Source organism: Eleutherodactylus coqui, chromosome 1 (genome assembly GCF_035609145.1).
Source record: "Eleutherodactylus coqui strain aEleCoq1 chromosome 1, aEleCoq1.hap1, whole genome shotgun sequence".
NCBI lineage: Eukaryota > Metazoa > Chordata > Amphibia > Anura > Eleutherodactylidae > Eleutherodactylus > Eleutherodactylus coqui.
The window spans coordinates 523,772,972-523,800,216 of NC_089837.1; the positions used below are offsets into that span (position 1 = coordinate 523,772,972).

The 27,245-nt window shown below is 51.4% G+C and overlaps 1 protein-coding gene across 2 annotated transcripts; it reads right to left on the reverse strand.

The window, feature by feature from the left end:
* Nucleotides 1–1,886: 1,886 nt before the first annotated feature.
* On the reverse strand, nucleotides 1,887–27,035 carry PDCD6 (programmed cell death 6). 2 transcript variants are annotated; one of them, XM_066588290.1, is made up of 6 exons: nucleotides 26,907–27,035; nucleotides 19,514–19,575; nucleotides 14,159–14,203; nucleotides 11,312–11,470; nucleotides 8,005–8,114; nucleotides 1,887–6,556 (listed from the first exon to the last, which is right to left on the reverse strand). In XM_066588290.1, exons 1-6 carry the CDS (start codon nucleotides 26,966–26,968, stop codon nucleotides 6,458–6,460), a joined length of 537 nt encoding a protein of 178 aa, XP_066444387.1. In that variant the 5' UTR covers nucleotides 26,969–27,035; the 3' UTR covers nucleotides 1,887–6,457. The 2 variants fall into 2 exon arrangements, with proteins under 2 accessions (XP_066444387.1, XP_066444386.1); XM_066588289.1 differs by having other exon boundaries at nucleotides 8,005–8,117.
* Between the last annotated feature and the right edge of the window lie 210 nt (nucleotides 27,036–27,245).

Genomic DNA, 27,245 nt, shown 5'->3' on the forward strand with positions numbered 1-27,245 from the left:
GTTCTACCTCATCAACCCGTTGAGCAGTTCTTGTTTGGACAATTCTGATAAATTACAATGTGGGGCTCTTTTTTAAAAAAGTTGTTGAATATTCTCATACAATTCCTTAAGGTCAGGAGCTGAAGAGGTGCCACGTGTTGGGGGATGAAGATGAGTGGTCTGGGTCTTGACCCGCCGTGGCCAGGAGGAGTTGAGAGTGAAATATTTCTGGAGTCGTTTGCGATGTGCTGTGTGAAGGGGAAGCTTTTCGTGGTTTCCCTATCTGGGCTGCAGCGGCATCAAGATGGGAAACTGCTTGTCTGTTAGGACGGGAATCATTGTACTTGTGTATTACATGCCACCACTGGTTGAGGTTTAATGTGACAGCGTCACAGCACTGTTCACACGTCCTCTGTGATCCAAGAGAACCACAGTTCAAATAGTTAAAGGGATTCTTCAGGCAGCAACGGCTGTCAGTGCTGCGATACAGCAGGGTTGTAGCGGAAGCTGCTGCTCCGACCTCTATGTAGTGGCTGACGTTTGTAATTGTAGGCACGGCTCCCTTTGATTTTAATGAGGGCTGCACCTGCAATTATGAGCACCTGCCACTACACAGGGGTCAGAGAAGTGGCTGCGCTCTAACCCAGGTATATCCCAGCACTGACAGCCGGCGCTGCCTGGAAAAGCGCTTTAAAGCAAGAAAAAAGGTTTTTCTTCAGCTGCTATTACCCAACTGGCCACTAGATGGTGAAGGAGAGCTGTGGCAGTCTGCTAGGTGTTAAATGCTGATTCAATTAACGCAGCAAAATCCTTTCCAATAAAAATTTGGTCTGCGGATCCCAGAAGTCGGCTCTATTATGTTCTTGTTAGGTAAATATACAAAGACTAGCTGATATACCCGGCTTCACCCGAGTTAATTTGGTACTGGTGTTCACACGGAAAATCTTGTGAAGTCGTGGTTACTTTAGAGATACTGAGGAAAAACATATGTTCCCCATTTTGCATAGTTCTCTGCGTTACCCAGGAAACACTACGTGGAGGTAACCATGTGACGTTTCCTTCATATAAAATGACATCAGGAAGTGAGAGAATTAGATTACGTACATAACATTTGGACACATTCTTTTGCACTTAGAATTGAATAATCGAGTTGGGACTCATTAGCTTTTCCTATTTATGACATAATCAATGCTCGTACCAAATTTCCCGTTTCTATGACACCGGAAAGTGAGAAAATTACATTCCGCATGTAAAATTTGGACGCTAATTCTTTTGCGCATAGAATTGAACAATCGAGTTGGGACCCATTAGCTTTTCCTATTTATGACAATCAATGCTCGTGCCAAATTTCACGTTTCTATGACATTGGGAAGTGAGTGATTTAGATTATGTACGTTAAATTTCGACACCAATTCTTTTGCGCTAGAATTGAATAATTGAGTTGGGACCCAATTTCTTTCCCTATTTTGGAGATAATCTATGCTTGTGCCAAATTTCATGTTTCTACGACATCGGGAAGTTGGAGAACTTTTGGCGAGTCAGTGAGTGAGTGAGGGCTTTCAGCTTTATATATAGATTAGAGCAAAGCGTCTACGGAAGAAAGTTTAGCTGTGGTTGATGTGTCGCTGGAGCAACGGGGCAGCTGGTGGCGCTATGGACAGGCTGCAGTATATCTAGTTGTGCCAGGACTGGGTCAGGTTGGACCTCCTGTCAGCCATGACCACCGTTCTCTGGATTATTATGACCCGGTCAGGAGTTCTGTCTTTGTGCGTTCTTGCAACGCACAAAACTGGTGAGATGAAGCTGCCCATGTGAATACGCCCCACAGGGGAATGGGTCACGATCGGGTTAAAATTCATAAAAAAAATAAAAGGGAAATGTAAGTTAGACAAAAAAAAGCCACTAAAAGTTGTCGACAGCCTTTAATGAGAGACGTGCACACAAGACCCCGCCTGACGGGACACGGAGGGCCACATGGTATACAGTAATGGCTTTGACACTGCAGCTTTATTTGCCATAGAGAGGTAAACAAAACGTCCCGACTGCAAAATAAAAAGTGCCATTTGTGCTTCTGTCCGTTGGTGGATTGGTGCTGGTGGTATTGTAAACAACGCGCCGGGCGGCGGCGGTTTGCATGCAAACGTTAGACAGACTGTACACTGAGCATTTCTCTCCATCAGCTCTTAGGAAGGGTTGTCCAGGCTGCGCCCGCCGTCAGCACTGCGATACACCAGCATCGCTGCTCCGCCCCGTGTAGTGGTCGGCGCTTGTAATTGCAGGCTGGGGTCTCAATGAAAGCAATAGAAGCTGAAGCTGCAGTTACAAACACCCGCCACTACACAGGGTCGGAGCAGCAACGCCGGTGCACGGCAGCAGGGACAGCGGGGGCAGCCCGGAAAGCCCCTCTAAGAGCTAAAACTGATTATATACATATAAAGCAAACATGCGAAACAAACCTGCAGCGTTTACACAAACACGGAATTAACAGGATTACTTTAACCCCTTAGTGACGCGCCCTATTTTGGCCCCAAGGACACTTTTCAAAAGCTGTAAGTTCTTCTTTCTCCATCGGCACGGACATTACTGCGGCACAATGTTATCCCTATGGGGGCCTCAATTTGGCATTTACTTCAAAACCACGAGATTAAACCTCTGCGGCTGATTGGCTTTGTGCTGCGCTATCGCCGACGCCTCCTTGTGGATTTGTATCTGACAACAGATGTAATTCTGCAATTAAAGTCTACAGGAAAAAAAAAAATGCAAAAATAAACCCACAAGACATTTCAAAAGAACGCAGGCCGCAGTAGAAAACCCGACAAAATCTGCGCTGCGTTCCGTGGACAATGCCGTCCCGCGGGGCGGGGCCTCAAGGCCGCTCTATGCCGGGAGAAGTATCCACAATGCACCTGTCCTATGGAGTGTGCACGGACTGACTGGATGTTCTCACCTGGTGACATATTGCTGGGACACAGGGGTAGCCCCACCGCCGAGACCCCCACCGCTCAGACGAGGGGCTGGATGCAGATGTGGGCCCTTATACTCGGCCGATGACTCGCTCTGTCCGTCCCGCGGGAATCTGAAGGATTATCGCTCAGTGTAAATAGTACAAAGATTTCTTTCATCATTCATCATTCAACGGCCGCGACAAACTAAAGATTTTGTTCTTTATCTCGCATGATAAGGAAAAAAAAAAAGGCCTCGCGGAGTGCCGGGGTCGGGAAAACAACAACTGTTCGGGGTCTTCGAAGGGGGCGATGCAGGAGACGGGTTTCTTTATAAAGAGGTGTTTTATGGTGCAGAAGTAGTAACCCCGCCCCCGACCCCGCAAAAAAAAAAAACCCTCTGAACTTGGTATCCCAATCATCGTGTCGTTCAGATAAGACAATTGTTATCTTTACCGAATGCCGTGAAAATGAGACCCAAAAATCAAAGATGGAGTTTCCAGATGCCTCCCCAAAAATGTAATAAAAGTCCCCCAACACATTATATACACACCGGGGTGCGGCCAATGAGATACATAACATTCCCCCATATGGCTGCCAATGAGTTACGGCTCTTGCAATGTGAGCATCAAAACTGATTGGTCCTTAAGGCACAAGAGAGGCCGGTCACTAAGGGGTTAACGAGAACCTTCCATTCTCTGTTAGCATTTACCAGCAGCCTAGTACTCATAAGAGGCATTAGCGCCTTGTGGGGGGCGTCCGGGCTGCTAGGGTGGTCTCATTCCTATTCACATAGTAAGGGGAGGAAAAAAAAAACAAAAAAAAACGTCATTTGCGAACGCCACTTGATAAAGGCGGGATAGTTGCCACGGCGTGCGGCGGAGGCGCGGTCATCGTGTTGTGCAGCCATTGCAAGGTTTTGTGACTGAGGTTTTTTTTTTCAGATTTCTCATAATTATCTCATAATAGAATCGAAATTTGGCACGTGCGCCATTTTTTAGTGCATAACATTACTGTCGCGCTGCGTTTCCCGTTACATGCCCTCTCCGCGTTCCTGCAGACAAGCGTTACTGTTGAGTCTTTCTTCATCATATTCTGATTGCTAATGGGAAGCGTCAGCAGCGACATCACAATGGTGGTCTGACTTGTGTTCGTGTGATTGGCGCTCCCAGAACGCACAAGTGCTTACAGAGTATTGGGGGTGGGGGGGGGGGGGGGGTTCCTACACGAATGGATTCTAATTGCGGAAACCGTGATCCCCATCCGTGCCGGCATTCAGAGGCCTGTAGTTTAGATTTTTCCTCCACACTCACGGCTATGAATTGCGTAGTCCACAAGTAGAAGAAAAATCGCAGCACGCTGTTTCGCCGCAGACTCCGTGTGGATAGTCTCCATTGAAGTCAATGGAGAAGTCCGACCCGCAGCCCAAATCACAATTAACACTGCATATGGGCTGCAGGTACCACGCGGGAAACACGAAGAAGGAAAACTGTACGGCGAGCTGCCGCAATCATTCGTAATATAGATAAATCAAGTACGCAGGGTCACCGGCCAGAAGCCGCTGCGGGCCTCCCACATGCAGAATCCGACCGGGACATGCGAGCCCGGACTAAGGAGCGCAGTTTGCAGTCTGCATTTGTCACAAGAGTCAGGAAACAAAAGTATCTGTAGGACAACACTCACATGGGAACCTATGGGCTATACACTATGTTGACAAAAGTATTGGCCCCCCCAGCAGTCCGGAGATGTGTGATCATTGGGTATAAATGAGAGGATCACACAGGAAATCCCAGTACAGAAACAGTGGGATGCCACCGGCTGTAGAGCCGACAACGGGGTCCGGCGGGGGGATGCCACCGGCTGCAGAGCCGACAACGGGGTCCGGCGGGGGGATGCCACCGGCTGCAGAGCCGACAACGGGGTCCGGCGGGGGGATGCCACCGGCTGCAGAGCCGACAACGGGGTCCGGCGGGGGGATGCCACCGGCTGCAGGGCCGACAACGGGGTCCGGCGGGGGGATGCCACCGGCTGCAGAGCCGACAACGGGGGTCACCAATTAGTACAGGACACTGCAGCTTTTAGACGTTCCAGAGTCCACTGTTGGCCATGTTATGGAGGGATGGAGACCATCCGGTGTGTGCGGTGCCGCCACGCTCAGGGAGACCTCGTAAACTGACAGAACGTGGGCAACGAAGCTTTGTAGGAGCTGTGAGGACATCACACACATCGTCTGCCCTCACTCAGGGGGTCTCAGAGGACATTGAGACATCCATTAGCACCAAAACCATCCGTAGGGAACGGCATGTGAAGGGTGGATGAGCAGCTGCACACAACATCACAGCAGTGACTGCACAGTGGCGTCTGCGATGGGGCTTGGAGCGTCAGACGGTATGTGAGCGGAAGCAAGTGTTGTGGACGGCTGAATCACAGAACACCATCTTCCGATTGGATGGCGGCACTTGGGTGTGGCGGTTGCCTGGAAAGTGGATTCTATGTGACTGCATTGTCCCATCAGTGAGGTTTGGAGGAGGTTCTGTTATGGTGATGGGGGAAGGCCGAGGGCCATTGGTTATATAGTGAAGTCCACCTCCAACGCCAATGGGTATAGAGACATCCCGGACAATGTGGCATCACCTCCCATGGTAATACTTGGGTACAGCTCCATGTCTCCACCAACATGACCGAGCGCCATGTCATACGGGACACAGGGTGGGGGGGCAGAACGTCTGAAAACACCGTTGGCCCAAAGTCCAGATATTAATCCCATCGAGCATACAGTATTTGGGATGAACTAGAACGCCGTATCCGTGCCCAACACACCCATCATCCCCCACATCACTATCTGAAGCTCCTGGAGGAGCGGAGGCAAATCCCTCCACACATCTATGGCAATTTGGTGGAAAGCATCTAAGGGGGGTTTACTGCAGTCATTCAGGCTAAAAGGTGGCCAACACCAGATGGAAAAACGTGAAGAAAGTCCAATTTCATCACCTTCCATGTGCGTCCTGATACTTTTGTCAACATAGTCCGAACTACAAACCGTGTGAATGGACTCAACGTTTAGTAGAGATTATTGCTATGGAACCTTTCCCCTAACAACCCCCATCCTAAATGCAGACTACGACCCATATGGTGCATTACAAGCCATACATTTATATAGGAGCGCTCGCCCCAAGACATTCACAGACAGCAAACCATCAAAGTACAAAGCTTACTACAGACTCAAGCATTTGGCTATATGAAAGGCTTCCATGGCACAAGGTCATTAATGTAATAAAAAGCTACATGCTAAATGATATAAAACAGCCCCGAATCGTAAGACATTATTAGGAGTGCGCTGCAGACAAGCGATGGCCGGAGGAACATGACAAACCGTAAAAATAAGCTCTTTGTATATACAACTTAGAAATGGCTGGAGATGTTAGAAAACCGTGGAGGCGTCTGACGGCCCGGCGCCGTCGTTGGGCCACATTCCGCTAAATTAAGAAACGATAGACTTGGCAATTCAGTCTGTTGAGTGATCCGAAGCGAGCGCCTCATATTACACTGAAGACCATAGAAAGGTACTGTTCGTATGACACTTGGATCCAGCCGTCTTGGTCTGTGTCTTGGCGTCGGAAGACATCGGTCAATTTCTGGAGGAAATGGAAGAGTAAAATGCTAAGTAATGCGTTACAATACAGCAAGCAGGTAAAGGTTCCCAAAATAACAGACAATCGTGGACTCCGAGGACCTCAGAACAACCTGCCGGGCAACAGCTGCCCAACAGGCCGTCCCAGCAATAGTCTTCCTGGGCTTTTACACGAAAACGGACATCGCTGACTGAATAGGTTAAACCTAAGCAAGCAAGGAATTAACAGGAATTTCAGACCTGAGGCAGCAGAATAGCAAACACTTCCAGACTACGGAAGAGGCCGTCAATAAGGTCCCTACAGGAGGTCCCCAGGACCAAATTAGCACAAATGTTCATGCAAATAAAATCTACACTCTTTGTCAAACCCCCCCCCCCCCCCCTCCCCGTCCTAGGCTCTCGGAGGCTCCTTGTGTGCAGTGATCTCCTTCAGCTTGTAGAACTTGTTGACCACTAGACGCCTCTACGACGCAGAGAAGACTCTGAGCCCCGCCGCTGCCCCCGTCACATGTGCGGCCTCTGAGCCCCGCCACCGCCCCCGTCACATGTGTGGCCTCTGAGCCCCGCCGCCGCCGCCGTCACATGTGCGGCCTCTGAGCCCCGCCGCCGTCACATGTGCGGCCTCTGAGCCCCGCCGCTGCCCCCGTCACATGTGCGGCCTCTGAGCCCCGCCGCCGCCCCCGTCACACGTGCGGCCTCTGAGCCCCGCCGCCGCCCCCGTCACACGTGCGGCCTCTGAGCCCCGCCGCCCCCGTTTGCAGAGATGTAGTGAACGATCAAACTGGACGCTACGGAGGAGAACTGGGTGTCTTCAGCCATGAATCCAGGTTTAGTTTGGTCGCTGACAACAGCCGCCGTGTTCATGTCTGGAGACCTCGGGGTGAGCGCCTCAATTCTGCCTTTGCCTGTGAGCGACACACTGCCCCCTGCTGGTGTGATGGTCTGGGGGGCCATCGCATACGACAGTCGGTCCCCCCTAGTGGTGGTACGAGGGACAATGACAGCTCAGCGATATGTTCAGGACGTCCTGCAGCCACATGTGTTCCTCTCATGGCGGCTTCCAGCAGGATAATGCTCGGCCGCACACACAAGGGGGTCCCAGGAGCCCCCACAACATTGTCACACTTCTGTGGCTGCCAGATCACCAGATATATCACTAATAGAACATGTATGGGACCATCTGGGGGGCCAACTTCACAGCCTACGGATTTGTACGATCTAGTGGCTCAGTTACAGCAAATACCTGTTTATGGGACTGACGGAGACCTGCAGGTGCTGCACCTCATTTATCTCAGTCCCACAGACAATGAATGGAGTGCCAGCGCACATGTGTAAACACGGCTCCATATATGGGGGTCTCGGAGCCCCCGTCATCCTTGTGATCGATGGGGCTCCCAGCAATCATATGTAAAGTGTTTATGGGAAAAGCCCTTTAAGAGCTCCGTCACTCACCTGTAGGACAATACAGCACTGGATGAAGTCGTCAAATGCCACTTGTCCTCTTCTCTGCCGGTCAAACTTTCTAATGAGGATTTCGTAAAACTGATCCGTTAAGCGATAACCTGCTCAAGAAATGTAGAGAGAAGGAAACTAACTAAAGTGATGTCTGCAATAAGTCTGAAATAGTTATAAACCAATGAGCTGCAGTGTAAATCATGGGGGAGAGGAGAGCCTCAGATATAGATATAAAAGCAATGAGCTGCAGTGTAAATCATGGGGGAGAGGAGAGCCTCAGATATAGGTATAAAGCAATGAGCTGCAGTGTAAATCATGGGGGAGAGGAGAGCCTCAGATATAGATATAAAAGCAATGAGCTGCAGTGTAAATCATGGGGGAGAGGAGAGCCTCAGATATAGATATAAAAGCAATGAGCTGCAGTGTAAATCATGGGGGAGAGGAGAGCCTCAGATATAGATATAAAAGCAATGAGCTGCAGTGTAAATCATGGGGGAGAGGAGAGCCTCAGATATAGATATAAAAGCAATGAGCTGCAGTGTAAATCATGGGGGAGAGGAGAGCCTCTCATCACACAACAGGTAAGACTCTCACAACATGCAGGAAGTTGCAGCCTGACGGAACAGATGAATGTAATTACAAGTAATCAGAAGGCTGCAAGACAAATCCCCCCCCCCCCAATTACAGTGGAAGCCGACCGCAGCGCCGGAAGAGCGACAATCCCTCCGTACATGAAGAATCTGCCGCTCACATTCAGCATCTCCAGTCCAGGAAACTCCGCTTAGGCCGCATGCACATCTGCGCCATCAGGAAAACGGAACCGCTGGATGATCCGTCACATAACGGAACCGACTGCCGGACTGACCTCATTGGCTGCAGCGCGGTCCGTTCGCTTCCTGCACCCGGCCGGCAGTTTTACCGCTTCCTGAGGGATCTGCCCCGGAGGCTCTGATGCAGATCTGAATGAGCCTCCACCCAGCTCTACTCCTTTTACCCTCCTGCCTAATAGGCTGCTGTTCTAGGCATAGTACAGTGCACTGCATCAGTAATGCAGTGTACTATGTCAGTGATTGAACGATCGCATCTTCAAGTCCACTTGAGGGACTAACAAATGATGTATAAAAAAGTTCTATAAAAGTTTAATTGCAATAAAAAAAACTTTAAAAAAAATCCAAATTTACAAAAATACTTATTTCCCCACAAAAATCTGGTTTTAAATGATAAAATACCAGAAAAAAATAATTAAAAAGCAGCACATAATAACGTATTACCGCGTTCGTAACGGTAGCAATATTGTGCCAGTTATCACACATGGTGAACGCCATAAACATCATTTTAAAAAGTAACGCCAGAATTAATTTTTTTTCTTTTTTTTTTTGTTCACCACCCCAAAAAAATGTAATCCGCACAATATGAAGCCAAGGAAGAGCAAATGAACCCATTTGGAGACTGCGGGAGCGAGGAGTCAGTGTGGAGAACAGTAGGGTCAGGACAGCCATAAAATGTGACACAGCGGCCTACAAGCAGGGATACTACCACTATACCTCACGGAGACAATATATAACCAATCCGTATGCAGTGCCTGTGGACCAATGACCCGGACCCATAACCAATCAGTAGGGAGTGCCTGCGGACCAATGACCTGGACCCGTAACCAATCGGTATGCAGTGCCTGCGGACCAATGACCTGGACCCATAACCAATCCGTATGGCGTTCCATGCAGACCAATGACCTGGACCCGTAACCAATCCGTAGGGAGTGCCTGCGGACCAATGACCTGGGCCCGTAACCAATCCGTAGGGAGTGCCTGTGGACCAATGACCTGGGCCTGTAACCAATCCGTAGGGAGTGCCTGCGGACCAATGACCTGGACCCGTAACCAATCTGTAGGGAGTGCCTGCGGACCAATGACCTGGGCCCGTAACCAATCCATATGGAGTGCCTGCGGACCAATGACCTGGACCCGTAACCAATCCGTATGCAGTGCTTGCGGACCGATGACCTGGGCCCATAACCAATCCGTACGCAGTGCCTGCGGTCCAATGACCTGAACCCGTAACCAATCCGTAGGGAGTGCCTGCAGACCAATGACCTGGACCCGTAACCAATCCGTAGGGAGTGCCTGCGGACCAATGACCTGGACCCGTAACCAATCCATATGGAGTGCCTGCGGACCAATGACCTGGACCAGTAACCAATCCATATGGAGTGCCTGCGGACCAATGCCCTGGACCCGTAACCAATCCATATGCAGTGCCTGCGGTCCAATGACCTGAACCCGTAACCAATCCGTAGGGAGTGCCTGCAGACCAATGACCTGGACCCGTAACCAATCCGTAGGGAGTGCCTGCGGACCAATGACCTGGACCCGTAACCAATCCATATGGAGTGCCTGCGGACCAATGACCTGGACCAGTAACCAATCCATATGGAGTGCCTGCGGACCAATGCCCTGGACCCGTAACCAATCCATATGGAGTGCCTGCGGACCAATGCCCTGGACCCGTAACCAATCCATATGCAGTGCCTGCGGTCCAATGACCTGGACCCGTAACCAATCCGTATGCAGTGCTTGCGGACCGATGACCTGGGCCCATAACCAATCCGTACGCAGTGCCTGCGGTCCAATGACCTGAACCCGTAACCAATCCGTAGGGAGTGCCTGCAGACCAATGACCTGGACCCGTAACCAATCCGTAGGGAGTGCCTGCGGACCAATGACCTGGACCCGTAACCAATCCGTAGGGAGTGCCTGCGGACCAATGACCTGAACCCGTAACCAATCCGTAGGGAGTGCCTGCGGTCCAATGACCTGAACCCGTAACCAATCTGTAGGGAGTGCCTGCAGACCAATGACCTGGACCCGTAACCAATCCGTAGGGAGTGCCTGCGGACCAATGACCTGGACCCGTAACCAATCCATATGGAGTGCCTGCGGACCAATGACCTGGACCAGTAACCAATCCATATGGAGTGCCTGCGGACCAATGCCCTGGACCCGTAACCAATCCATATGGAGTGCCTGCGGACCAATGCCCTGGACCCGTAACCAATCCGTAGGGAGTGACAGCGGACCAATGACCTGGGCCCATAACCAATCCGTAGGGAGTGCCTGCGGCCCAATGACCTGGACCCGTAACTAATCCGTAGGGAGTGCCTGCGGCCCAATGACCTGGACCCGTAACCAATCCGTATGCCACCATACTGGATCCGTGTCAGCACCGCTGCCCAGTGGACGGGTCCTCGGCATTGTAGGGCAGCTGTGAGGTCAGATATGGATGGGAAACTTCAAGTAACACTTACCAAAACCTGTTAAGGCTTGCTTTAATTCATTCTTGTCGATCAGCCCGGAATTATCTCTGTCGTAGGTCCGAAATATATTCTGCCAGTCGGTGATGTACTTCCACACGCCAGTAAACTCCGCGAAGTTCACACCGCCTTTATATTCCCGGTCAAACATGGCTGGAACATACAACGAGAGAAGATTAGCGCGAACATGAATATCACACTGTGGATAACAGAAAGCAGCGCTGCGCAAATCCTGAAAGCCAAAAATCCAATATGGCGTCCATCCCCAGCTGGTACAGAAAGGGGCGTTCCAGTTCCGTGTAAGCAAAACTGCGCAATAAAACATTTTGCAGCGTGTCGACATCCGGAGGATACAAACCCTGTATAGGCCTCGTCACATCCACAGTGGTGACTATATCTAGACTACCAGTCTGACTAAATACTCCCCTTCTGCCACAACAGTCTGACGGCGCGTCGGTACGAGTTACCAGCCTGGAATACCGGCTGTTCAGCAAACAGAAGGTCGAGGAGGCCGGAAGCGTCGCACAAAGTTCTTCTGAAAGTTTCCTAGTTTTTCATATTAAGCTGCTGGCAGTAAAAACTGTGGTGTTTAATGGCGCTCACAGAAACGAAGGGTCACGGTGCGTCCTGCAGAGAGGGGGCGCCCTTTACCTGCTGGGGAATGAGGTCTGTGCTGGTTTGTACTGGAACTCATATTGCTGGTCACTAGAAAAGGGTCGGTATAAAACGTCCCTGCGCCCTGTACCGGAGTATATTGCAGGTTTGTCATGTTGTTGATTTACGTCATCACCACTTTTTTACGTGTACTTTTGTGTATCTCAGCAGCCTGCTGGCACATCATCTAGGATTATATACCAAGCATGTTCCATCGTTATCAGTCCAGGAGGGTGGTGGCTGGCTGTATACTACAACCAGGGGAGGATTAACAATGGTACAAATGGAGCACGGCTCCAGGCCCTGCGTTCCTGATGTTCAGGGGGGCCCCGGCTGCGGAGATGCCCCAAGCACTCGTTTGGCAGATTCGGCAAGCAGCAGTAAGGCCCAATGGCGGTTTGAGGAAAAAAAAAAAAACCTCCTAGTATACTTGCGTCTTCCTGCCAAGGGCCCCTGTGCCACTCCGGACTGCTCTTCTGATCTTCCTTTCTTCTGGGTTCACCGTGGCCATATGGTACGTGCTCAGAGATAGCTGGTACTAGCGATGGGCACACGTCACAGTAAGTACCACGTTACCACGCTGAACGCAGAAGGAGGATCAGAAGAGCAGTCTGGAGTGGCACGGGGGCAGACGTGAAAGCCTTATCTATTACGGGGGGAGAAAGAATGCCATTATTCATTACGGGGGCGTTAGTTATAAGTGGGGTAGAAAAGGGGGCACTATAAGCAGTACTTACTATGTGAGGCCTAATCACTATCTGGGGCACTATGGATTGTGGACAGGTGTAGAAGACATAGGGAGGGTGATGGGAAACTAAAGAATCCGACACAGGAATCCTTAGCTTCTTCGATACAAGTTGTGGTTGGGAGAAGTCATTGTGATGGTCTGGGCATGGACAGAGAAGAAAAGGGGGAGAGAATTACAGTCGGAGAGGACGCCACCTGTGATCACTGAAGGTAACTGCACTATAATTAAGGTCACTATGTAGAGGTGGTAACTGACTATATTTTAGAGATATGGTATTACTATGAAGGGGTCACCAGCGAACACCATTACTGTGAAGGGATATAAAGGGCGTGGCTTAATGTAAAAGGGGGCGTGGCCTGAAAATTACTGTAGCAGCCGCAAGATTATTGCAATACCCAGCCTAATCGTAAGGATTGGTAGGGGGCATCATAACCGACGCTCTGCACTGTGGGCAGCACCAGCCAAGGACGCCAGCATTGCAGGAGTATGTTGACCTCTGGAACATGATTGTAAGTGCAACAGGCGACAGATATCAGGACTCCTACTGAGCAACGAGTCCTGGCCTACTGCTTCCTATGTGATCAAGGAGACACACCGACCGCTGCTATAAACCGGATACAGGACTACAAATCGCTAAGGCTGGGTTCACATGCCGGCAATAAAGCAGCAAAGTGGACGAGACTTGCAAAAATGTCATCCACACGCTGCAGAGAAGCTGTAATGAAACGGACATGCGGAATTCAAAGCTGCGGCATGTCAATTATATCGCCGTCTCCACAGCGGCCATCTCTCCTCTCTATGGGGAGGCACGGCTGCAGCGGAATGCAGGCGGCTAAGCCGCTTCAGCCCCCGCGCCAAACCGGGCTTTGAAGCCACATTTCTCGCGGTATTTCCATGCAGTCATTCTGCGAGTTTTTCCGCCCCGTGTGAACCAAGTCCTAGAATCACATATTTAACTAAATGGAACCGCATGTTGGTGACTGCAGGAGTGCAATGGGAAAGGCAGGAATAAGGACCTGCGGCAGCTACTGGCGGCACAAGCAGCAATAACCTGCGGCACACACTTGTATGGAGCAGGAGGGACCGGCTTCTGCAGATACATGTCAGCGCAGGATCAGTCAGTTATGGGACGGCCCTGCTAACAGACGGCATTCTGCCAACATCATGCCAACATAAGCACTAGTGCCCGCTCCTGATGCCAGCATATCCATGAAGAGCCAGCAAGTAATCTATGCCACCCGCTGACACCAACACCCTGCAAACTTACACTGTATGTAAATTACATCTTAATTGCATCTTGGCTTGAAAATCATTGACTACCGAGAAAAACCGGATTGTGTCGTAACAACGATGGGAAAGCGTCATCCATCGATCTGAACCTCCCAACTACCAGGAGCCGCCCGGGCAACAAGACAACTTATATGTGGAGGTGTACTTACAGATGATGGATCTGACAGTGACGGGGTTAAACGGTGTCCAAGTGCCTGAAATGAGAGGGAAGAGCTCTTCATTCATACAGTACGAATACACAAGGAGAGCATATATATATATATATATATATATTATACACACATAGATATACAGCAGTGTAGTTAGATAAAGGGACGGCGTGACATGTCAATAGATTCTATTAGATCCGGCAAAATTAGACTTTTTTCTGTTTTACAAAAACTACACACAACAATCTGCCCCCAGAAGAACTTGTCGCTCTGCTGCGGCTCCATCTCAAGCAGATCTGTAAATGATGAGTTGTGGTGATTAGATGAACGGTCTTGTCACCGGAGGCCCTAAAAGTGGTTCCCCCCTTGGCCTATAAGAGGCTCTCGGAGGCTCCTTGTGTGTAGTGACCTCTTCTTCCGCTTCTAAGGCTTGTTGGCCACTAGACGCCTCTACGACGCAGAGAAGAGATGTCACCCCGTTACCAGAGGGGGGCGTATTATTGGGGTGTGAGACGCTGGATGGTCATATCCATGAATTGTCCTCCACCAGCCGTTCTGTCCAGACTGTTAGAAGGTGTTGGGACCAGTGGATGTGTGAGGGCACACAAGGTGACCGGGCTCAGGATGCCCCCTACAGACCACTAGTAAAGAGGAGCGTCTGACCAGACTGTTAGGGGGTGTTGGGACCAGTGGATGTGTGAGGGCACACAAGGTGACCGGGCTCAGGACGCCCCCTACAGACCACCAGTAGAGGAGCGTCTGACCAGACTGTTAGGGGGTGTTGGGACCAGTGGATGTGTGAGGGCACACAAGGGGACTGGGCTCAGGTCGCCCCCTACAGACCACCAGTAGAGAGGAGCGTCTGACCAGACTGTTAGGGGGTGTTGGGACCAGTGGATGAGGGGCACACAAGGTGACCGGGCTCAGGACCCCCAACAGACCACCAGTCTGACAAGATTCAGCAGCTCCAACTATTTCATTGTCCACCATCCAGAGACAGGGGGCGCCATCGTTACACCATTTCCAGGCTCTTGGCTGAAGGACATTTGGTCTCTCAGCCCCCCATTACATGTACGGCCTCTGACCCCCACCGTCGCCCCCATTACACGTACAGTCTCTGACCCCCACCGTCGCCCCCGCTTCAAGTGATGTCGTGAACAATGGAACTGGATGCTGCAGAGGGGAACCAGGTGTCTTCAGCGATGAATCCAGGTTTCGTTTGGGTGCTGACGACGGCCGTGTTCCTCTCATGGTGGCTTTCAAGAGGCAGCAGGATAATGCCTGGCCACAAACACAAGGGAGTCACAGGAATGCCCTACAGGATACTAGAGCTTCCATTCCCTTCTCCCCCATACCTTATCATGGATCCAAGCTAGAGGCGGTACAACAGGGTACTAGAGCCTCCATGCCAGCCTGTATCACATCTTATATCCAAGCTAGAGGCGGTACAACAGGGTACTAGAGCCTCCATACCCACCTGTATCACATCTTGTATCCAAGCTAGAGGCGGTACAACAGGGTACTAGAGCCTCCATACCCACCTGTATCACATCTTGTATCCAAGCTAGAGGCGGTACAACAGGGTACTAGAGCCTCCATACCCACCTGTATCACATCTTGTATCCAAGCTAGAGGCGGTACAACAGGGTACTAGAGCCTCCATACCCACCTGTATCACATCTTGTATCCAAGCTAGAGGCGGTACAACAGGGTACTAGAGCCTCGATGCCCACCCGTATCACATCTTGTATCCAAGCTAGAGGTGGTACAACAGGGTACTAGAGTCTCCATGCCTGCATCACATCTTGTATCCAAGCTAGAGGCGGTACAACAGGGTACTAGAGCCTCCATGCCCCCCTGTATTGCATCTTGTATCCAATCTAGAGGCAGTACAAGAGGGTACTAGAGCCTCCATGCCTGCCTGTATTGCATCTTGTATCCAATCTAGAGGCGGTACAACAGGGTACTAGAGCCTCCATGCCCGCCTGTATCACATCTTGTATCCAAGCTAGAGGCCGTACAACAGGGTACTAGAGCATCCATGCCCACCCGTATCACATCTTGTATCCAAGCTAGAGTGGGTACAACAGGGTAGTAGAGCATCCATGCCCACCCGTATCACATCTTGTATCCGAGCTAGAGGTGGTACAACAGGGTACTAGAGCCTCCATGCCTGCCTGTATCACATCTTGTATCCAAGCTAGAGGTGGTATAACAGGATACTAGAGCCTCCATGCCCGCCTGTATCACATCTTGTATCCAAGCTAGAGGCGGTACAACAGGGTACTAAAGTCTCCATGCGCCCTGTATCACATCTTGTATCCAAGCTAGAGCTGGTACAACAGGGTACTAGAGCCTCCATGCGCCCTGTATCATATCTTGTATCCAAGCTAGAGGCGGTACAACAGGGTACTAGAGCCTCCATGCCTGCCTGTATCACATCTTGTATCCAAGCTAGAGGCGGTACAACGGGGTACTAGAGCCTCCATGCCTGCCCGTATCACATCTTGTATCCAAGCTAGAGGCGGTACAACGGGGTACTAGAGCCTCCATGCCTGCCCGTATCACATCTTGTATCCAAGCTAGAGGCGGTACAACGGGGTACTAGAGCCTCCATGCCCGCCTGTGGTATTTGGTAGCTATTAAAGTACTACAAGATTACTTGGTTTCTCTTCCTGGTGAAAAAAGAAAAAAAAAAAAGAAGCACAACATTCTCTTCTACTGGCAAAACTTTTTTTGCTGTATGTATTCATAGACACTCCTAGGGAAAAAGGAAGGGGGGGGGGTGCAAATGTTTTTTGACAAGGGATGTATAACAAATGTTGTATTGGTATAAATGTTCCTGGCTTTGGATCTTCCCTTTAAGTACTTGTTATAGTGCCCCCTAGTGTTCTTTCCCTCTCAGAACACCCATATCATACGCCCAGTACATCAGTCCCACTGACAGGATCCTCATGTATACGGGCGGTGGACTATTGCTCTTCTGCAGCCGGTATAATCGGTGCACTGGAGACTTCGGGACGGACAGGATAAAGAGGCACCAAGACGGCTGCACCCGGATCTGTGTGTCTTGGGGCTGTGCCAGGGAGAGAGGCGCCCGTACTCCATGCCACTCAGTACAGCTCTATTTGTATAGGTATAGTTTGGCAGCCAGTGTCCAGGGTGGTCGCCCCCCTGCGTGACACCAGAGAACAAAACCACTGCTGGAAGTAACTTAATACTGCGGACGGGAAGCTTCTTGGAGGTGCTGCAGATTAGATGGAGGTGCTGACATGTTGTGACCGGCTGACAGGAAGGGGTCAGCGATTCATGCTGCTTGCGCCAAATTCTGACCTCCCATCAGCATCAGAACTCTGGATCCATCAGATGTCTGCTGAAGACGGACACACAGCGAGTTCAGATGTTAGTTGAAGCCCCAGCATTGTACTTGTTTGCATCACAACGACTTGACATCCTCCTCTGACCCCTTTTATCCTCAATTTGTTTCCATCCGCAGAATCCTCTTTTACTGGTTTTCCTTAAGCATGCCATTCTCCTCTGCATACCCTTGCATGAGTAAAGCCCACCGAAACAGCCCCCCCCTCCCCACACGGCCATCTTTAACCCCTTGAGTGGCAGGTTTCCTACCACCCTGTCGTGCCCACCAGGGCAGGTTTTTTAAAATGGTCTAATCATTGAATTTCAACTAATTTTGCAGTTGCGTCTCAAGAGCCATAACTTTTTCATTTTTCCATTGACATGGCCATATGAGGGCTTGTTTTTTGCGGGACAAGTTGTGATTTTTTTAAACAGGGGGGAGGAAAAAAAGAAATGGGGAAAAAAGAAAAAAAGGGGCCATGTCATTAAGGGGTTAAATAATGCATTAACTTCCTTCTCTGGGTCATTACGACGCATGGATACCACATGTGTGATTGTATTTTTGATTTTTTTACAAAGTAAAGGGAGACAAGTGTTTTTATTATTTTTGTTATAATTTTTTACCTTTTTTTTTTTTTTTCCTTCTTCATTTTTTTTTTGTCCCTTTAGGGGACTTCCACAGGGACCCATTAGGACCCCTGATCACATTCCAGGGGTCCGATGGTAACAGCCCTTTACATGCTGCAGTGACAGCCCCTTACATGCTGCAGTCACATAGACTGCAGCATGTAAAGGGTTAACACAGCAGAGATCGGAGGTTTTCTCTGATCTCTGCTGTAAGAGCTAGTACCTATCTGTCCTCTGACAGCCAAGAACCAGCTCTCCCTGCCACAGAGACCATCGGCTTGCTTCTGACAAGCCGATGGTCTCTATGGCAACCTGTAAACAAAGCAGGAGGTTGCCGGCATATCGGCAATATCTTCTGCTGGTTTTTCAAAGCCCTTGCTTTGTTCTCTGTGGGTCTGTGCAGGCAGAGCACACTGTCACAGCTTGTGGCATTGTGCTCTGCAGCTCCCATAGTGATACATAGCCCGGAAATCTTCCGGGCTATGTCACTATGAGCAGTGGAGCTCGTCCCGGAAAATTTCCGGCCGTGCCACTCAAGGGGTTAAAGGGAACCTGTCAGCACCTTCTCCCCACTAGACCAAGCGCAGCTGTTCAGACAACTTATTGTGCTGGGGCTCTTTATTAATCCGTACCTGAAGAATCTCTGTTTAAGAAGTTCCCGGCTGGCATGTAAATCAGGCAGAGCGGTCCGCTGGGCGGGCTGGACCCCCTCTCATCACTGCAGACCTTCCCCATAAATCCGCCCTCTTCTCATATATTTGTAGCCGCAGTTCTTCACAGATGGGTGAACCTCAGAGACCCGGCCTCTCTAACCTGCTCTTTTTATACAGTCCGGCTGTTTTCCATTGGTCCCACTTCTCCAGGCTTGTGTTACCCATCTCCAACTTAGGTGAAATGCGTTGCTGCCATGAAATGAGTTTTTTGTTCTTTTTTGAAATGAACCAATGCCTCCCCCCCTCCCCCTCCACATCCGATATCCTCTGCGGATACAATATGGTTACAGGACTTTCTCCCTTTTCTTAGCCCTGATTTACATTTAGCAGCGTCCTTGGAGCCGGGGCTGTGGTATACAGCATGCAGCTCTCCTGTAGGTTGGCAGCCGCAGCCATTCTCGGTGTTCTCCTCCCGCACAGAGGGCTCCGCTGTGTAAACCTGGGCTCGGCCGTATGTTGTAACCAGCAGGACAGCAAAGCCCGGTTGCTTAGCTGCGGATCCAAACAGGTTGCATCCCTGAACGAGCCGCGCAGCTCCGGCCGCACAGAGGAGGCGCCGGCCGCGCTTTATTTCTTGGACAACATTTTTTGTTGTTCTGAGGATTAAGAGGTTTACTTGTAAAAACGTGCATTATGGGGGCTGAAAGGAGGTCCTTACCGTTGGACAGCGCCTGCTGCAGCTCGTTGTCCGATATGACGCCGCTGTTGTCGGTGTCCACTCTGTAAGGGTTAATAAAAAGACGACACCAGATTAGTCAGGAGAACGTACAGCCCCCCCCATAGGACCTCCGGCTGCTAGAATCCCTTATAGGGGGCGTTCAGGTCTTCTGTTCCTGTACCTCCAGCCCCCTCCTGCAGTAATATAGGCATTTACTCCCCCGTCTCCCGCCGGTCTACGTACAGCTGTAGTCCGGGACCGTTTTCAGGACATTACAGCTGCTGCAGCCATAAAAAAGCCGGGGAAGCCTGTAAATTGGGGTCAGCTGGGAGAGTCAGGAAAGCCGTGGTTTCACATCTGCGCAGGGGTTCCCCTTTCCTGCTCCATTCAGCAGAAGAGGGGAATCCCCGAAGCCGAACGTCTCAGTTTCTGGATGGAACCGAACAGCAGCGGCCGGACCCCACTGACTACAATGGCGTCTGTCCGCTTTCCATCCAGCTGCCTGGCTTTTGGACGTGCGTCAGTCCCAACCGACGAAACATTTTTAGCGTTTTTGCCGATATTGTGGTTTTTTTATGGCCCGCCAGACTTATTTTTGCAGCGTTTTTTCCCCTCACATGGGGCTATTGTCAATACCTTGTCACTGATTTTTTTATTACTTTAATAGGGGTAAACATTCCCTGTAGTGACAGCAGTCACAAGCAGCTCCGACATGCCAGGGGGTCAGCGGCGATCATGTGATCGCTGGGTGTCACGTGGGAAACGGCAGTGCCACCTCCTGCATTCTCTACATAGCGCTCATCGAGTACCAGGGAGCCCATCAAAGAGAAGGCAGAAGCTGCCGAGCAACCGCACAGCGTCCCGCGATCTCATCATGGGACGCTGTACGGGCCCCCTGAATGTCGGGTGCAGGCTGTTTCTTACAGCGGACACCCGGCGGCAGCAGTTCTGACGAGCCGCGCCGCTCATCGGATCTGTTAACACTTTAAATACCACTCTGACAGCGGTATGGAGGGGGACCCATCTGCACGACATTTCTGGAGGGGGACCCATCTGCACGACATTTCTGGAGGGGGACCCATCTGCACGACATTTCTGGAGGGGGACCCATCTGCACGACATTTCTGGAGGGGGACCCATCTGCACGACATTTCTGGAGGGGGACCCATCTGCACGACATTTCTGGAGGGGGACCCATCTGCACGACATTTCTGGAGGGGGACCCATCTGCACGACATTTCTGGAGGGGGACCCATCTGCACGACATTTCTGGAGGGGGACCCATCTGCACGACATTTCTGGAGGGGGACCCATCTGCACGACATTTCTGGAGGGGGACCCATCTGCACGACATTTCTGGAGGGGACCCATCTGCACGACATTTCTGGAGGGGACTCATCTGCACGACATTTCTGGAGGGGACTCATCTGCACGACATTTCTGGAGGGGACTCATCTGCACGACATTTCTGGAGGGGACTCATCTGCACGACATTTCTGGAGGGGACTCATCTGCACGACATTTCTGGAGGGGACTCATCTGCACGACATTTCTGGAGGGGACTCATCTGCACGACATTTCTGGAGGGGACTCATCTGCACGACATTTCTGGAGGGGACTCATCTGCACGACATTTCTGGAGGGGACTCATCTGCACGACATTTCTGGAGGGGACTCATCTGCACGACATTTCTGGAGGGGACTCATCTGCACGACATTTCTGGAGGGGACTCATCTGCACGACATTTCTGGAGGGGACTCATCTGCACGACATTTCTGGAGGGGACTCATCTGCACGACATTTCTGGAGGGGACTCATCTGCACGACATTTCTGGAGGGGACTCATCTGCACGACATTTCTGGAGGGGACTCATCTGCACGACATTTCTGGAGGGGACTCATCTGCACGACATTTCTGGAGGGGACTCATCTGCACGACATTTCTGGAGGGGACTCATCTGCACGACATTTCTGGAGGGGACTCATCTGCACGACATTTCTGGAGGGGACTCATCTGCACGACATTTCTGGAGGGGACTCATCTGCACGACATTTCTGGAGGGGACTCATCTGCACGACATTTCTGGAGGGGACTCATCTGCACGACATTTCTGGAGGGGGACTCATCTGCACGACATTTCTGGAGGGGGACTCATCTGCACGACATTTCTGGAGGGGACTCATCTGCACGACATTTCTGGAGGGGACTCATCTGCACGACATTTCTGGAGGGGACTCATCTGCACGACATTTCTGGAGGGGACTCATCTGCACGACATTTCTGGAGGGGACTCATCTGCACGACATTTCTGGAGGGGACTCATCTGCACGACATTTCTGGAGGGGACTCATCTGCACGACATTTCTGGAGGGGACTCATCTGCACGACATTTCTGGAGGGGACTCATCTGCACGACATTTCTGGAGGGGACTCATCTGCACGACATTTCTGGAGGGGACTCATCTGTACGACATTTCTGGAGGGGACTCATCTGTACGACATTTCTGGAGGGGACTATCTGTACGACATTTCTGGAGGGGACTATCTGTACGACATTTCTGGAGGGGACTATCTGTACGACATTTCTGGAGGGGACTATCTGTACGACATTTCTGGAGGGGACTATCTGTACGACATTTCTGGAGGGGACTATCTGTACGACATTTCTGGAGGGGACTATCTGTACGACATTTCTGGAGGGGACTATCTGTACGACATTTCTGGAGGGGACTATCTGTACGACATTTCTGGAGGGGACTATCTGTACGACATTTCTGGAGGGGACTATCTGTACGACATTTCTGGAGGGGACTATCTGTACGACATTTCTGGAGGGGACTATCTGTACGACATTTCTGGAGGGGACTATCTGTATTTGTCCCAAAAGGTGAATGTTGCCAAGAAGAAAAAAAAAGGAATAAAGGGCCCCGCCGGGCGGGCAGATCCTCCCCACCGCCCAGCCACCAAGTCTTTCCAGCGTTTCTACCGATTCCAGTTATGCAAATTATTGGCCAGCGAATGATACACAACATTTGTTTAGGAATTTAACCCCTTAGTGACCAGGAATCTAATAGGCTAGCATGCGGGATAGAACCAGAAGCCGCCAGCTGCCATGGTGATCCATCGGGACCCCGCCGTGTAAAAGCGCAGGATTGATCATAGTCTGGACAGTCGTCAGCCATCGTGTAAAAGCACCCGAACTAAAACTGCGCTATTCACTGCTTTAACAAAGCAAGTGGTAAGTGACCAGCGAGTACGCCGCAGCTGCAAGGCATGCTGGGAGCCACAAAGCAAAAGTGTCTGGCCGACCTCCAGCAGTGATATGGGGCAGTCAATGAACTCCTGGCATCACGGCGCCCAGGATGGACCATGCGGCCTCCGATCGGCTGTCAATGGGCAAAATCCGCGTGCCGAATTGTGTTGCGGAAAATGTGGTCATACCGCGATGTAGAAGCGGGATTTTATACATGTGAATCAGCGCAAAAAATGCTGCAAAAAGACGTGATTTTTGCGGCAGAATTCGCCACAGAAGATTCACACCAAGTTCCACCACATGAACAGAGGGAAACAAACGGCCCGCACGGCCCGCGCTCGCCCCCGCAAGGCCCGCGCTCGCCCCCGCAAGGCCCGCGCTCGCCCCCGCACTCATCGGTTTCTAGCTACTCTGTTCCGCTTTTCAAACAGAAACTGAACCTAAACAGACAAATCAATGATCGAAAACAGGGCAAGGTTTCCTTTTTTGGCTTGGTTCTGTGTCCTCCATGTTTTCAGGCCTCGAGCTCCCGCGCTCGCACGGTTTGCCTGTGCAGAATTCCGCAGACATGAGGCCAAGAATTACATTCCTCACTTGTCCGGCCGCGGGTCTCCTCCGTCGCGGCCGGATCGTCTTTTCTTCTGCACACTCCTGCTTTCCCGCAGATCCGCGACGCAGCCACAGTGTCATCCGCGTCCGTGCGGCGGATCAGACGGCTTGTGCGGGAAAAAGGCAGAAAATGGAGCATGCCGTGGCGTTTTCCAGTGCGTGCGATCCGCACACCGGGGGAAATGACATCCGCAGGTATTTAATCACCTGTGGGTGCCCAATGATTCCCTACGGGCGCGGATCACGCGCAGATTTTCTAATTCCGTTTTTGGCGCGGACGCGAGGCCTCACAGGGCCATCAATATCAATGGGAAAAAAACGTCTCTACATTTAGTTTAACTTCAGTTTCTGCACTCCAAAAACGAAACAGAAATGGGAAAGCCCCAACGGAGCCCAAGTGCAGAGGGGAATGGGGCCTAATCCTAGAGCGCCCCCTTGTTACAGTCCTGGGTATAATAGATGATCGGAGAGATCTCTGTACTGACCCATATAGTGGGGGTGGGGGACTAAATCAGGTTTGGTATGCTTCTATGAAGAGGTGCATCTTTAAGGCGCATCTGAGGTTCCGCGAGTCAGGGATTGCCCGGATGCCTTGGGGTAGAGCGTTCCAGAGGATGGGTGCTGCTCTGGTGAAGTCCTGGAGGCGAGCGTGTGAGGTTCGTATTACAGGGGTGTTTAGTCTGAGTGTGTTAGCCGATCGGAGTGAGCGCGCTGGGTGGTATACTGACAGGAGGGAGGTGATGTATGGTGGCGCAGCACCATGCAGAGCTTTGTGGGTGAGGAGTTTAAATTTAGTTCTGCAGTGGATGGGCAGCCAATGCAGCGATTGGCATAGGGCGACTGAGCCTAGCTGCCATATTTAGTATGGACTGGAGTGAGTCTGGTCCGGTCAGGCTAATGAGCAGTGAGTTGTAGTAGTCGCGTCGGGAGTGGATGAGGGCGACGAGTGTCTTTAGCGGGTCCGTGGGGAGGAACGGCCATATTTTAGAGATATCCCTGAGGTGAGGTGCCAGATTCGGGCCAGAGATTGGATGTGCATTTCGTCTGCCCGTGTGCAGACCCTCACATTTATCAGGGTCACCCCCCACCTCACACTGTTCTGCCCCCCACTTCTCCAGACCCTCTCCAGCCGTATACAGACCTCCATGTAACCGTATTCTGCCGTTACTTTGTATCTACAGATATGGATGTTCTGCTGCACAATCCTTCTACAAGTAGATTACAGAGTGGCACAAGCTGGCAGCTCCAGTCCCTGCCCGATACTTCCTGGGGGTCCCGGGCAGTTTGCCCCCCTTCCCCTCCCAGGACAAGTAGCTGTGTGTTCTGCCGCCCGGACTCCCAGCACACACCTGGAAAAGGTGAGATCATTCCAAGTCTTAAAGTCTCCCTTGTGCCTCGGATGAATCACAAGTCACCGACGGAGACAGTCGGTGAGTCAGAGGAGACCTCGCCGGGGGCAGGGAGCGCCGCCAGAGGAGACCTCGCCGGGGGCAGGGAGCGCCGCCAGAGGGGACAAAGGAAACCCAGTTCTACTGCTGGACAGATCCGGCTGACCGAGACGTAACCGACGGCGACAGACCTTAACCAGCGCAGCCTGTGCGCCGCTACTAGTGATCATTCCAGAACAGAACCCAACCCTGAGCTGCCGGAATACATAGATTAACCCCTAAGTGACCGCAATACGGCTTATTACTAACCGCCAGGAATGGGGAGACCCCTAGATCCTGGCAGTTTAACCCCTTATATTCCACAATCATGTAAGCAGATGGCGGGGGGAGGGGGCTTCTGTCACCTATCGGGACCCTACAATGCGATCACAAGGTACCAATGGGTTCCCATGGCAACTGGAAGCCTAACAAAAGGCCTTTATGTAACTCAGTCTGTGACACCCCACCTCCGGCAGAGTCTGATTGGCTGCTGTCATCGGTTAGTAGAATGCACCACATAAGTAACGCAGTGTACCATCAGAGATCGAACAATCAGGTCCTCAGGTCCTCGAGGGACTTAAAGTGCTTTTTTTTTTTTTTTTTTTTTTTTTTTTTAAAGCATCAAGTTTAATTTTCTTCTTTCAATCCAATAAGAAAAAAAAAAAAAAAAAAAGATTTTTCCTGCAAAAGCCCTTTTTTTAAAATGGATAAAATACTCATGCGCCGCGTCTAAGAGAATCCCTGCAGTCGTAACGACCCAAAACCTTTAGTTATTCACCCGGCAGACGGTTAACGCCAGAAGGACGATATGTGGCGCCAGAAATGCGCTTTTTTATTCATCCCGTTTCCAAGAGAAAAAAAAAATGTAATGAAGCGATCAAATATTAACGAGCGCCAAACGGGGACCCAATAGAAACTACACGAGCCTCGCACAGCGATGGCGGCGGAGAAATAGTCATGGCGGCCAGCAGACGGCGGCGGAAGGTTGTTGTATTTTCCTCCAGAGATCGGCGTTATTAAAAAAGTAGCGCAGAAGGAAAAACTAACGATATAAATCTGATCTCGTCGGAATCGCAGCGCCCTGCGTACGCCATACATACAAGACCCCCAAGATGGCGCAATTGTGGGTTTTTCCCCCTTTTCACTCAATTTAGAATTTTTTTTAACGTTTTTCCGTACATTATACGGTACTGAGAAGTACAACGCGTCACACATAAAACGGGGGCGGCGACGCCGGCGGTCAGCGAGGCCCCTTCACGCGAGCGCTGCGTATTTAGGGAATCTTTTACTTTGCACGCGCATCGCGTACTTTACCGCACTTTTTGCGCCCGCAGGCTATGATCGTTTACGTGCGGCGAACAAACGCAGCGATTAAAATGGCTAATGAGCTCCAGCTGTTCTTTCTCCCCACAATTGCGCAGCGTCTTTGTTGACTTTTATGGGGATTGAAAGTAAAGAAAAAACGTCTGCGTCCTCCGTGGATTAAAGGGGTGGGGGACACGGGGGCGTCCATTACAGCTTTTATGTCACATGAGTGCGCCAAAGCTGGCAATGGAAACACGGCGACTCCAACTGCAGGCATCAGATGTGTGATTGCGGGATCCGCCAGTGCCCAGACCCTGCGGCGGCAGACCCGCCCACCAGACCCTCCTGCGGCAGACCCGCCCACCAGACACTGCGGCGGCAGACCCGCCCACCAGACCCTCCGGCGGCAGACCCGCCCACCAGACCCTGCGGCGGCAGACCCGCCCACCAGACCCTCCGGCGGCAGACCCGCCCACCAGACCCTGCGGCGGCTGACCCGCCCACCAGACCCTGCGGCGGCAGACCCGCCCACCAGACCCTCCTGCAGCTGACCCGCCCACCAGACCCTCCTGCAGCTGACCCGCCCACCAGACCCTCCTGTACTGATTTACGTACCGCGCAGGAAGTGTCATACTTCATATATACCCCAAAGGAGGAAGAAGAGGGGGTTGTAGCCGTCACTGTCAGCCAGCTAATCCGTCAGCAGGTGGCACTGCGCCCGCACTGCGGGGCACTACAAGTCCCAGCAATCCCCTCCGCACACATCCCAGTCCACCCCCCCGGGCGGCAACACTGACCTGCGGAAGACGTTGAGCAGGAAGGACTGGTCGGGCCCGCGGTACTGGTATTGGTAAGCCATGGCCGACGGAGCCTCCGTGTCAGGCGGCGGCTAGAGTGGAGTGGGCTGAAGGAGGTGTGACGTCAGCGGTCAGGTGACTTCCCCCGGTCACGTGACGCTCCGAGCTGATACTTGTCATTCGGGTTTGTAACGCTAGTCGCCTTAACCCCTTAGTGACCGGAGGGCTCGTCGGGGATTTCCGTCTCCACATTTTTTTTGACAGAGTGAATCACGTGATACATTATTTATTTGTTTTTAGTTATTTCCACTTTGCAGAATGAAAACCCTTTTTGAGGGT